This window comes from Chiloscyllium plagiosum, chromosome 30, assembly GCF_004010195.1.
Source record: "Chiloscyllium plagiosum isolate BGI_BamShark_2017 chromosome 30, ASM401019v2, whole genome shotgun sequence".
Lineage (NCBI taxonomy): Eukaryota > Metazoa > Chordata > Chondrichthyes > Orectolobiformes > Hemiscylliidae > Chiloscyllium > Chiloscyllium plagiosum.
In genome coordinates, this window is record NC_057739.1 from 18,992,541 (window position 1) to 19,006,753 (window position 14,213).

The 14,213-nt window shown below is 38.7% G+C and overlaps 1 protein-coding gene across 10 annotated transcripts in view; it reads right to left on the reverse strand.

Moving 5' to 3' along the window:
- The window catches only part of LOC122564768 (probable voltage-dependent N-type calcium channel subunit alpha-1B), a 594,873-nt gene that overhangs the window by 358,333 nt on the left and 222,327 nt on the right, over nucleotides 1-14,213 (reverse strand). For all 10 annotated transcript variants that reach the window (XM_043719974.1, XM_043719969.1, XM_043719970.1 and 7 more), the window contains exon 5: nucleotides 8,727-8,879. In XM_043719974.1, the coding sequence (XP_043575909.1) occupies nucleotides 8,727-8,879 (153 nt within the window). The remainder of the gene's footprint in view (nucleotides 1-8,726; nucleotides 8,880-14,213) is intronic.

The following is a 14,213-nucleotide window of genomic DNA, read 5'->3' on the forward strand; positions in this document are numbered from 1 at the left end:
TAACCGCGGAAGAGGGGCAGGCAGTCGGCCCTAACGACCCCCTCCACGGCCCGCTGCCTGGACCTGTTAATGGCCAGTTTGGCCAGGCCCAGGAGCAGACCCACGAGGAGGTCTTCAGACCTGCCCTCCCTCCTCTGTACCGGGTGCCCGAAGATCAGGAGCAGCTCTGGGTTATTTTGATCAGCTAGGGCTTTCCTGATTGGCCCATGTTAATAACCCCAATCAAGGATCTTGTAATCAACAAGATCCAGCTGATTCCAATGCATCAAAGCCACACAGAATAAGCAAAGAGGGGGGCATTTTCAGAAGGGTAATCTGTGACTGGTATTACAGGAATCAGTCTTGAGGCCCTCAATTATTTACTATAAATGACTCAGGTGATAGGAGTGAGGATACTATAGATGGAAATGTGTTGCTGGAAAAGTGCAGCAGGTCAGGCAGCATCTAGGGAACAGGAGAATCGACGTTTCGGGCATTAGCCCTTCTTCAGGGTACTATAGCCAAGTTTGTGGACCTCACAAAAATAGGTGGGAAGGCAGGTAATGAGGATTTCACAAAGTCTGCAGAGGGATATAACCAGGTTCGGAAAGTGACAAAAAGAAGCTTGGCAGATGTAATAGAACGTGGGAAAATGTGAGATTATGCACTTTAGTAGAAAGAATAGAAGATCTGAATATTGTTTAAAAGAGGAAAGATTGCAGAAAGTTACAGACAGAAGAGTTTGGCAGGCCTTGTGTATGAATTATAAATAAAGCTTGCATCCATGTTCTGCAAGTACTAGGGAATGCAAATGGAATTTTCTCTTTTATTTCAAAGTGAATAGAGTATGAAAATAGGGATACTTTGGTAAAACTGTATAAGACACTCGTCAAACCATGACCGGAATACTGTGAATAGTTTTGGTTCCCAAGGATCAAAAAAAAGAAAAGATAGAGATTTTGTCAGAGAGAAGATTGAGAGGTGATTTCATTGAGACATATAAGATAATCAGAGGGTTAGATAGGGTGGACAGTGAGAGCCTTTTTCCTTCGATGGTGATGGCTAGCATGAGGGGACATAAATTGAGGGGTGATAGATATAGGACAGATGTCAGAGGTAGTTTCTTTACTCAGAGAGTAGTAGGGGTGTGGAACACATTGCCTGCAACAGTGGTAGACTCACCAACTTTAAGGGCATTTAAATGGTCATTGGATAAACATATGGACAAAAATGGAATAGTGTAGGTTAGATGGGCTTCAGATTGGTTTTACAGGTTGGCGCAACATCGAGGGCCATAGGGCCTGTACTGCGCTGTAATGTTCTATGTTCTTAAATAGATTCCTTTGACTTAATCTAAATTAAGGAGTTGGATTATTATAAATTCACTCAAGTGAGGTATAAACTTATTAACAAAAACCTCTCCAAAATTCTACAGCATAACCAGGTACACCACCGTGTAAACAAACAGAACAAAGGGCAGAGTGGGTGGAGGCGGAGGTGGAACTGGAGGTGGAGGTGGAGGTGAAGTTGGTGTGGTTTTGAACCAAACATTCTGATACCTGCTGTGGTTTCCCAAGAACAGTCCAGACAGCAAAAATTGATGGTGTGCTTTCTCATTTTCCTTGTGACAACATGTATCTCTCATTGTAATCCTACCATGCACATATGCCTGGGTCCCTTATTGGAATGGTAAGCTATATCTTCAGTGAAAAATCCTTGACACCCAGTAGCAAGTCCTGATTCACTAATGTGAGATCAAACACACAAATTGTGGAGATGATACAGAAGTGAAGGAATCATGATTTTAGTCAAGTTAACAAGCATTTTAGTTCATGAAAATGGTCCCTTTCACATAAAGCAGAGCAAGGCAATGTGAATGAAATTGACAGCACCCTGTGTTATACTGAAACCTGCAATCTATGTAAACCCTTATGATTGATTTTGATAAAAAGCAATGAAATGACCTTCCTCTGTGAATAGAGAAATGTATTCATGTTGCTTGTGCAGCAGCATTTTACAAACTGTTGCTTATATCTGCAGCAGCAGCTTCATCAGAACCAACAGCTTAGAAGTTGAGTCACAGTTACTTTGACAGCCACAGGTGATGCTGCTCATACCCTACTTTGAAGCTACAGCAGTTTTCAGTTTTCAGGCCTCTTTTGCAAAGCAAATAGATCTTAGGTATTGTTTTTACTGAAATTGAAGTAAAAGAAAATTGTTCCTTAAGGACTCTTAGAACCTCTACAGTGTGGAAGCAGGCCATTCAGCCCATCGAGTCCACACCGACCTTCCAAACAGTATCCCACCCCCTATTCTATCCCTATAACCCTGCATTACCCATGGCTACTCTACCTTGCCTGCACATCCCTGGACACTTTGGGCAATTTAGCATGGCCAATCCACCGAACCTGTACATCTTTCGACTGTGGGAAGAAACCCACACAGGGACGAGGAGAACATGCAAACTCCACACAGATTGTCGCCCAAGGTTGAGTTGAACCCAGGTCCCTGGTGCTGAGGCAGCAGTGCTAACCGCTGAACTACCGTGCCGCCATATCTTAGTGGATATGGCTTCCCCTTCCAACCCTTCCTTCCTCCAGCAGCTTGTCCTGTTGTGTGACCTTTCTTCATTATTTCACTCGTTCTCAAAACCAAAATAAACCCTGTACCATCTGTGCCTGGAAGCAACTTGGTTCAGCCCAAGCTTTCACTTAAATAGAGAAGTCCATCAGTCAGTCACACCACTTAAAAATATTTAAATCTAAGGCAAGTCGCAAACAGGGGCATATAAGCAACTAAAAGAAATAATTCAGCAACTATCTTTAAGTAATTCATAATCCCTTTAAATGGGAGATACTTATCCTGTTTAGCATCATTTTTAGCATTTCAAGTTTTAGACAGTTCATTGAAAATAGCATCATGTTTGGACGTGACATCTCAGGTGTCAAGTTAAAGTTATCAGAAAATTCATATCATAACCTCTATGCCCCTGCCAGCTGCATACACAAGCCACTTCACCAAAGTGGCATCCTGCCCATTTGCTGTCAGAAGTGCACCAGCACCTCTGCAGTCCCATTGTCAAGTTTTTAATCAATGAAATGCCTTCAGAGCAGCGCTAACTTTTCTGTTCCTGATGGTCAGACAGTGAAGGGCAAGACCAAAACCTAAGCATTCTAGACTTGCAAGCATTTATTTACTTTGATACATATTACAGACATGCACTTCCAAATCCAACCATAGTTTCAGTCTCGTACCATATATAGGAGCACAATGAATTTCTGGTTAATATCCACTACCTAAATACTATGGCAGCACAGTGGCTCAGTGGTTAGCACTGCTGCCTCACGGGACCTGGGGTGGATCCCAGACTCAGGCAACTATGTGGAGTTTGTGTATTCTCCCTGTGTCTGTGTGGGTTTCCTCCAACAATCCAAAGATGTACAACTTAGGTGAATTGGCCATGCTAAATTGCCCACAGTATTCACAGATGCATAGATTAGGTGCATTAGTCAGGGGAAATACAACGTAATAGGGTAGGGGAATGGGTCTGGGCGGGATACTCTTTGGATGCTTTGTGTGGATTTGTCAGGCTGTATGGCCTGTTTCCAAACTGTAGGGATTCTATGCAATCCAAAGATCACTCAATTTATACATAATTAACACTGCACAGTCTAATGTAACCCCCAAATTGCACCATCCAATTTAAAAAGCAGATTCTTGGAGTACATGGGCAATTTTCCTATTCTGTTTCAGAATGGTCAGCTCTGACCTTGAGCATTTGTCAGATTTTGTGCATAATTTGCTGGTTAATTTTCAGTGGAAACTGAATGTTTTTAATTTTGCAGTATGTACAGACAGAATATTCTGTATGATATTATTGAAAGAACATTTAAATGTCCCTATCTTATTCAGCTAAAGCCAAGAGATATGGAGTTAAGGATAATTGCTGACCATCGTGATCTTCGAAACTCAGCTGAAAATGTTTTCGCTGTTTAAAGTCCAACCAATAATAAACTCAAAACAAACACGCAAAAAAAACTTTTACTCAGTCACATTCCCTTCCGTATCAGAAACATGTGCTCTCCTTTCCAGATCAAACTCTGAGGTGAAATTGAGCCACTCAAACTTCAGCACTTGAGAGACATATTGACCTTGAGTTCAAAACAGACCCTTCCACATCCATTATTGCATTCTATCCTTCATGCTTGGTCCATTCAGCATCCCCGGATTAGTGGTGCTGGAAGAGCACAGCAGTTCAGGCAGCATCCAAGGAGCTTCGAAATCGACGTTTCGGGCAAAAGCCCTTCATGATGAAGGGCTTTTGCCCAAAACGTTGATTTCAAAGCTCTTTGGATGCTGCCTCAACTGCTGTGCTCTTCCAGCACCACTAATCCAGAATCTGGTTTCCAGCATCTGCAGTCATTGTTTTTACCCCATTCAGCATCCTCTCCTATCCTCCCTTCTACCTTCCTTCCATGTCTCCATGACATCCTTTGCCTCACCCCTTCCAGTGAAGATTCAAGCCTTGGTCCAGAACCATGCACCAATGATTGTTATTTGGTGGAACAGTACTTGAGTATTGCTAAAAAAGGACAGACTTAGTTGAAGCTTTTTCGTCTTGTACCCATTAGAACAATTCACAATAAGCCCAATTTAAGGGGAAAACCAGCATGTTTATGAGGAAGTGTTGTGTCTTTTCTCAGTATTATCAATGGTTGTATTCTGTTGGTCCTTTCACCCAACCTTTGTCAATTGCCCTGTCCTGGCTCCCCTTTTCCTTCTCCGTCTTCATATTCAGCTCCCCATCACACCTTCATTCTTTCTCCTCTCCACTCTTTCTCCAGGCCTGCCCTACTCCCTTGTATTTCTATCCTTCTTTCCCCAACCTGCACTACTTTTTAATCCTCTTGACGTGAAGACCACTGACTTGATCTCAACTCTCCATGTGTAATATCAAGGGAGTTTGTTTTGCATTAAGTAAAATGTTATTGCCCACATTTTGGAATCAATATTTATCTAGCTTGCAACACATGTTTTAACCTATTTAACCAGGAATGATGCAATTTAGGAAACTATTCAGTAAGCAAATTACTGCAGATTCTGGCAATCTGAAGCAAAATCAGGGAATGCTGACAATACTCAGCAGATTGGCAGATCGAAGAAGAAACAGGGTTAATGCTTGACCTCAAGCGTGATCAATCTGAAACATTAATTCTGGTTTTTTATCTTTCCCCACAGTTGCTGCTTGACCTTTTTAACAATGTTCTTGTTGCTAAATGGCAATTAACCTATCTGGCTCTGAAATGAAACAAGTTAAATTACTTAATCTCAATCTTGTGCTTAAAATGCTAAATGTGAAGTTTGATCATTCTTTTTTGTGTCTCCTGCTCATCTCAAATAATGCATTTTTTTTTCTTTTCTTTAGTTGTCCTTCATAGAATCATGCAGTACAGAAGAGGCCCTTCAGTCCAAAAAGACTATGCTGTCACTTTATCTTTATCTTTCTTTATCATTATCAAATTCACCTATTCCCTCTATCTTCTGTTTCTTTCTTTATCCTTAAAAGCTGCTAGTGCAATGGGTTTGACACAGGAATAATGAAACTGTGGTATACATATAGCCATATTTCTCACCAAGACGAACTGGAATTGATTACTCTCGTAACAGAAGTAACTTTGTACAAAGTACTGTTGTTAGAAATGCAGGATACAGTTGAGAAACATATGTTATTGTAGTTCATGATAAGAATTAGTAATATTGAATTCCATTTATTGATAGAATCCCTATAGTGTGGAAACAGGCCATTTGGCCCACAAAGTGCAACCCACCCAGACCCATTTTCCCTACCCCAGTGCTCGACATTTACTCCTGACAAATGCGTCTAACCTATGCATCCCTGAACACAATGGGCAATTTAGCATGGCCAATTCACTTAGACTGCACATCTTTGGACTGTGGGAGGAAACCCACGCAAACATGGCAGAATGTGCAGACTCCACACAAACAGTCATCCGAGGCTAGAATCAAACTCGGATTCCTAGCGCTATGAGGCAGCAGTGCACTGAACCACTGAACCATTGTACCTTTCTCATTTAGAACAATAAGGCCACAGTTCAAAATCTTGCAGGTCTCATCAAATCACAAGGTGCTCAGATTAATGAAATATCATTAATTGGTAATGTTTGCCATCCCGTTATTGAATGAATAAACATGATTCTTCATAGTTGTTATTTGAACTGGAGGTTAAGATACTTTTCCACTGAGTACTCAGAATTTTGTGACTGTTAAAAGCCATAATGAATTGTACTTCAGTGCATAACTTGTTTTTATCTGAAATAGAATATTATTTAAAGACATCAACTCAAATGTCTTCCAAAAAATTGTATATGCAATTGCAGTATAAGTATGAAAAAGCAACTGAATTTTAACAATACTGCAGTATAAATAAGAACTGCAGAAGAAACGTTAGGCTAGTATTTTAGAAGTACAATTGATAATAGAATTCTGATACATATATTTCATTCATTCTGGTGAAGTCACAGTCAAATACCAACTAAGCCTTCTCTTCCTTCAAGAAGTTTTTTTTCCATTTGATTTTGATGACCATTTTTGTTGCCAGTTCAATCTTTACAAGAGTTACTTCAGAATATTAAATTTAATTTCTTATCAAGGAAAGAGAGCATTCAGTAGAGTGCATAACTCAACCATGCTATCTTAACTTTATTACAATTTGCAGCACAACTGAGATTTGTCTTTGCCAAAAGCAGAAATAAATATATATTTTGTTAAGAGCTTCCATCTCACTGAAGAGGCTTCAGGCCAATCCACACCCATCAATCTGCTCTGAAAACTCTGTTCACATTTTGACAACTATGACAAATTCCACCATAAGAGCCGAGACAATCAACAACATTCTAAATAAACAACCTTAATTTTAAAAATCCAGAACCTGTGTTGGGATTTTATTGAAAAACTAATCAGTTTTTCCTTGGCCCATGGCCTGTCTATGTGCCAGATTTGTTGAATTCCTTCTGTTCGCTTTTCAGATATGTTGTTTAAATACAAACATGGATGAAAACATTATCTCCATCCATTTACAACAATAGAGATAATGATCAGAAGTGCCTAGATGGGGTATTATGAATGTTCATAATCACATTGTTAAGAAATATTATATAAATTGCTAGATGATAAAAGAGCACAGCCCACCTGGTTTGGTTTTTGTGACATGATGCATCAATAATGGGATTTCTTGACCTACTACAGCAATCAACATCTATCATTTTGTCCACCACAATCTTAGACATAAAATTAGGAAAACTGCAGAGGTGGGAAGGTTTAAGAACTGAAGATCTAATTTTCTCTTATGCTGTCTGCACCTTTAGCATCAACTTTCATATTACTCTCACACTGTATCCAATATATGGTTCTCTGAAGTAACTGAATTAATATGCATTTGAAAGAATCAAAACCGACTGCATTTTTCAGCCCTCTAAACAACCTGTTTTTAAAACTGACAACAATCAATGAACTACATTCCCAATTGAGCTGTTTATCCTTCTGTTGCTACATTCCTGCACCTCCTTTTCAACGTACATTTTTAAGTACATGACACATCTTGTGATTTACTGTCCAGGCCATCATCAAAAAGCTTGCCATGATCTCCAATATCTGGTCCCTTTACTAACTTGAATGCATAAATCATACCACCCCATGGAGTAACTGAATGAACTGAGAAAAGAACAAGATGTTAACTGATGAAAGAATATATAAATCCCTCGAAACTTGCTTTTACTCAGAGCAATACCTGCTGGCCTCTAGCATTTCACTACTGTTAAGGTAGCACCAAAAGGTATTTTCAACAGGATTGGGTGAACCGTTACAATCTAATCAAATATTCCTGAAAACGTGCAAATAACACAAGAGGTGACTTCCAACTTGAACAACGGGAGTATTATATTTCAGAATCAAGTTTTCCAACTTCTGAAGATGAAATAAGTAATTAGTTGATTAATTTACCAGAAATACTGTGGTGTTTTGGAAAGTTATAAACAGTTTCAGTTCCAGGAACATTTACAATAACCTGCCTGGAAATCCAGTATCTAAACTAGGGAACACATTGAATGGAACCAAGCTTTCCATCTGCCACAGCAAAAACATTTACACAGCACCTTTGTCACTGAGCTTAAAGCAGAATATGACCATTTATTTAAAAAAAACACATGTAAGCACGATTAAAATTAAAAAATATTCTCTACCACTGTAGCTAGAAAATAGATTTGATTCTTTAATGTATATTTAATTTAACTTGTGTAATATTGAAAATTAGATCTAGAATCACTGTTGTTACATTTAAATATGTTTTCTAATCTGACTGTTGTAGATGTCAAAGAGTCAGATAACTCCATACTTCAATCCTTTATATCAGATATTTGCAAAGGCATATGTTTCAAATAGTACATCATTTGAGCTACTCAACCCTACTCAACAAGGGGTTCTTTGTAAATGCTTGTATTTTTAAACCAAAGAGCAAGTGGTCTGTTTTTAACCAAAAAAAATCTATTGAGGATATCATTCAATGAGAGGTATAGAGAAACTGCTCCAATTCTGGATGCATCAGAGAAATTTAGAAATTAAGGAAACATTTTTTTAAAAATTGCTATTTCACTATTCTGGATTGCAATAATAAAGTAACAGCATTGTAAGATCTGATAGCATCATTCCAAAGTAGTGATATGTTTCCTTACCTGTTTCTTTACTGAAGCAGGTTTGGTGAAATTTTCCTATGTAGAATTCCAGACCAATAATGGCAAACATCACAATCGCAAAGAACAAGAGAAGCCCAATCTGAAGCAATGGCACCATCGCCTTCATGATCGACTTCAGTACGACTTGTAAACCTGATTGAATGAAGACAGGAATTGATAGATTTTGCTAGGACTTAGTTTAGACTATAAAACCAAGACAGGTAGACTGAGCTATGGTACAGATCAGAGTTCTCTGAGTGAATAACAGAACAGGCTCAAAGGGATGAATAGTCTATTCCTAGGATCCTATATCAGCTGATTTGCTGCTCAGTCAATTCAAATTGCATTTATCTTATTGAAAAACATGCTTGATTTAAAATTACATGTTCAAGTCTGTTATTCACAGGCACAATTAAACCGAGATACTGGTGACTGTGGAATACAGTACTGAAAAGGAAATTAATCTCTATGTATGTTTCCATCAGAATGTATCAAATGCAAATAAATTCAAAATACAGAGAACATATTAGAAAATATTTCATGGATATCTCTTCATCAAAAAAAGGCCGCGAAATATAACTTGCAATTACTGTTCAAAAGTTATACTTTCGAAAATACTCTGCAGGTAATTATAAGAATAAAGATTGAAGCCCATTTTAAATGAGATGCAAAAAAAATGAAATTTAAAATGAAAATGCTGGCAACTCTGGTTTTAATATTTCTGTTGAACTTTTAATGTTTACACATGGGGGTTAATTCCAAAACTGGAGAAATAGAATATAACCATGTTGAAAGAAATGCACTATATTAGACTTTCCCAGCACAGACTTCAGCAAGTGACTACGAGAAAGATTAAAACTGCATGTTACAATGAATGCTGTTCTTCTTTAAGGAGAGAAGTATAGTGACTGTAACAAGGTCAGCTAGGTGGACCTCACAGAATATGAGTTCCCTGATTAGGTCTGTTAATCTGGTCCAATCAGAGAGCCCTGGCTGACAGATATTTACCGTAATGTCAGACATCAGTTCACCATGACAACTGGCTCTGAGGGAGCTAGATCAGTGTCAAGGACTCTCCATGCGTAAATGAAGAGTGACTTGGTGACAGGATGCTGGCCTCTGTGGAATTACTTCAGCAAGTATAATTAATTCCCCCCTAAATATTCTCCTTTGTATGCCATGGATAGAAACAATAAGACTGATCTGACCTTATGAGGCAAAAGGGCCGTTTTATCCGAAATAATCAGTTCATGCATAAATTGAATGCAGCATTACCTTACCAAACACAGATCCATTCTGTGATAGAAATCTGAGCAACAAGCATTAATAGACATCTCGTTGTACTTGACTAGAGCTTGCACATACACAGCCCTCATTACAACTTTTGTATGGTACAAACTGCTTCAAAATAAAACCTTATTCATTTTCTGCATATAACATTTGAGCCACTATCTTTTTTTGTTTGCTTTTATTCATTGTAACTAGCATATCAGGAGGGGATTGATCTGATGTCCTGTGAAGCACTGGAGTATATCATGTGAGGCTCCTTATTCGGGCTAGACTTATCTTTAACCATATTTGACTTCATTTAATCAAAGCACTGTGACTGATTATTAAGGATTAATGATGATTCATGTGTGTTTGAATTTGAAAAGCCGCGATAGAGCAGACAGGGTTCTGACAGCTCCTGCGGTGAATTATTTTACCTGGCTGAAGTCAGCCTGCAAGTTAGGAAATGGCATTGAACTCCACTAACTATATGACAGATGTCCTGTTTTCATAAAGTCTGAAAGTACAAAATCAATTGGATAATGGTGGGGTGATTTTCTCTCGTGGCTTTAGCAGCTACAAGGGCTGTCTGATCCTGCCTTTCAGCAGACACAGGCATAGATGGTCATAGTTGCAGCCTTTCTCTGACTTATACCAGGTCCAAGACCCATTCCATAACCCTACATAAGTCCCAATCATTAGCTGTACAGCATTCTTGATTTCACTGCATTATGGGAGGTGAGGGCTTAGTGATACTATTGCCAGACTATTAATCCAGAGACCCCAGTAATGATCTGGGGCCCTAGATTCAAATCCCACCATGATTTGAATTCAATGTGAAAATAAAATCTGGAGTTAGGTGTCTAATGATCACCACGAAATTATTCTCAATTGTCAGAAAAATCCATTTGGTTCACTTTAGGGAAGGAAATGGCCATCCTCACCAGGTCTGACCTACATGTGCCTCAGAACCACAGCAATGTAGTTGACTCTAAACTACCCTCTGGATAATTAGGAATGCGCAATAAATGCTGACCAAGCCAGTGATGTCTGCATCCCACAAATTATTTTAAAATACTGCAATTCTTGTGCATTCCAATTCCCTGCAGCAGAAGTCCTAGGGACTGCTGGCCTCTGCAATATATGCTGGTAGGCAGTTTTGTATTTAGCTTGTTAAACAAGTCTGCTGGGGGAGAGGGTGACCAACTGCTGGGCAAGGAATTGGGTGGGAATCAGTGAATGGCACTAAACTGTAATAAGACATTGTAATGGCTGGATGTTAATCTAGTAAAAGGGCACCCATTTCCATGGAGGTAAAACTGGGGTCCATGTGTCACAAATGAGAATTTTGTTGCCATCTCGCCTGACTGTGCCTTATATCATCATTGAGCTTCCTACTGTACCTCATGGCATTGTTGCGTACTATACTAGCTGATTGTTGACCATCATCCTCTCCACATCTCCCTCCAGAACATAATTTCTATTGTGAAAGCAATCCCTTGTTATTCAAGAGTTGCCTGTGACTGATTATAAAGGCACCCTGGCCTTGATGGATGCGAGGAGAGGGGACTGATAATTTTCTTTTTATAAAGCGACGCCACCTTTCCATCATTCATCCAGTTCAAATTATCATTCTTCTGGAAAAGCCCTGATGTCTAAATCACACCTTGGTGGTTCTCCCTACCCTCTGAGCATCTCTGTCACATACACTTCCCATTTAAAATCCATGTTCTGGATGCCCCACCCAAGCATTACAGAAATTTGGCTTTCTTTCTGCTTCTCTCCCTCAACTTCTGTACCAAACTATTTCTCATCTTTGGTGATTTAAACCCACATCTTACCTCTTCTTGCTCTTTCTCATTCAAATCCTTCCTTCCTACAATTTTTCTAAATTAATTCACAACCGCTCAATATTGAAATCCCACATGGTCTCATTATTTCCAGTAACCACAGATCCACTATTCATTCCCTTGTATTGCTTTCTATCCATAATTTCCTCCCCTTTCCATCCCATCAACATTCAGCTTGCTAACCTGGTTTTCTGTTAAACAGTGCCTCAACTTTCGTATTCTCAGCCACATTTCCTATTCCTTCAATAGCCTGGCCCCCTCTCTATCTCTGTAACCTCCTCCATGCCCACAATTCTCTGACAATATATACTCATCCAATTCTGACTTCGAGAACAATCCAATTTTAATTGCTATATTTTTAGTGGCTGTGTCTTCACCTGCTTCAGTCAGAAACAAAACCCCTCTACATCTCCTCTTCGAGAACATTCCTTAAAACCTACGTCTTTGATCAAGCTTTCAGTCAATTGTCCCACTAACACATGTGGCTTGGTCTTAAATGTATTCAATAATGCTCCTTTGAATTATTGGAGCATTATAATTCTCCAATTATATATTACCCAATGGGTAATTTTACTGCATTAAAGCTGGGATACAAATGCAATTTGCTGCTGATGTGGAAAACAATGCAAGTGAAACTGGGGAGGGCTCCATCAGTTACACACTAACCATTCACTTCTGAGCCCAAATTCGTATTCAGCCCCAGATAAGTGAATAAAAACTTTCCAGGCTTGGGTAGTTTTTAATTATTTCCTAGCATGCCATTAGAAGTAACGAGAGCGCATGTATGTTGTTAGTCAAAATGTTGTTGATCAATGCATTTGCAGTTATTATCTGAGCCATATTGCTGGCAGTTATATATAGGAAGCAAGCTCTGTTATATTTTATCCATTCTCAGAACCAAACATCATTCAAACATAGACCCAAGACAAACAAGTTCCCATGCATCAGACACGTTTTCCTTCCTTAGTGAAGTACTGTGAACAGATGGTGGTCTCCTGGGCTCAACCAGAGATGCTATTTCAAATTCTAACATTGAAAGTGCTTGTTTGCTCCTGGCCTGTGGTAGCAGCCAAGAAGCCGGATGCAAATTAGTCTGGAGCAGCTAAAAATTCAAATATATTATGTCATAGAGAGGAAAAAAATGTTTCCATGGAGTGTTACTGAAAAAGATAGATCCAAAGCATAAAGAGATTGGAAATGAAGTTTCATTGATAATCATTGATAATGTGTCCCAACAATGTGGGCATTCCTGTTTCTCCATTTTAATTTTGAAAGCAGTTAGCAGAATGAAAAGGATGCTACAAGAAGAATTCAATTTGCAAATATTTGAACAATATATAAATAATTAGGAATTTAAATTTGACCAAAGTTATCCCTTTAGAATATATTGGGTGAAAAGGAAAAGATGTTAATGAGTTTTGTATTTTTACTATCAACTGGCCAAACAATAAGAGATTCATTGCACCTTCACAAATGATTTCTAACAACATGCGGTTATGCATTTTTTATATGTGCTTTGGATGATTAAGAGTTTAAACACAATAGAATTAGGCAATGATGGAAGAACCACTAATGGGTTACTTTTGTTTGAAAACTATTACTGATGATGAAAAGTCATGATCACTGGGAAAAAGAAGTTTAGGAATATAATGATACATCATAGATTTTACCTTGATATTCTAGTGTCAATAATAAACAAGTGTTCTTGGAGTCTATAAAATAATAGCAACTTGCATTTGTCTAGTGCCTTTAATGTACAAATGTTTCAAAATTTTAAAATCAAGGCTTTGGTTGAACAAGAGCCAATGTATATCAGAGAGGACGGGGTTTGTTGGTAAATAGATAGATACAAGCACCAGTGTTTTGCAGGACTTCAGATTAATCGAGCATACAATATGGAAGATCAATGATAAGGTGCTGAATAATCAAGTCAAAAGGTAACAAATGTATGCGACAGCATTTTAGCAGTGGATGATCTAAGACAGAGGCAACATCAGGCAATGCTGGGCAGGAGGAAACAGACAGTCTTAAAAAGGCATGGATTTGTGATCAGAAGTTCATCTTTAACAGGTTTAACCCTGTACTGTTGACAGGAACAGAAGTGGAGGCAGTTACCAAGGGATTATGTTTGAACAAAAATCTATTGTTTTGGTCCCTCCAATATTTCATAGGAAGATATTTCTGCTCATTCAGTATTGAATATGAGATACGCAGTCTTATAATTTAGTAAGGGTGGAGGAGTCAAGAAACTGGTGAGGTACAGCTCAGTGTACTCAATCTACATGAGAAAACAAATGGTATGATTTTGGATGATACTACTGAGGGGAGGTGTGTAAACATGAAATAGGAGTGGACTGAGGAGAAATTC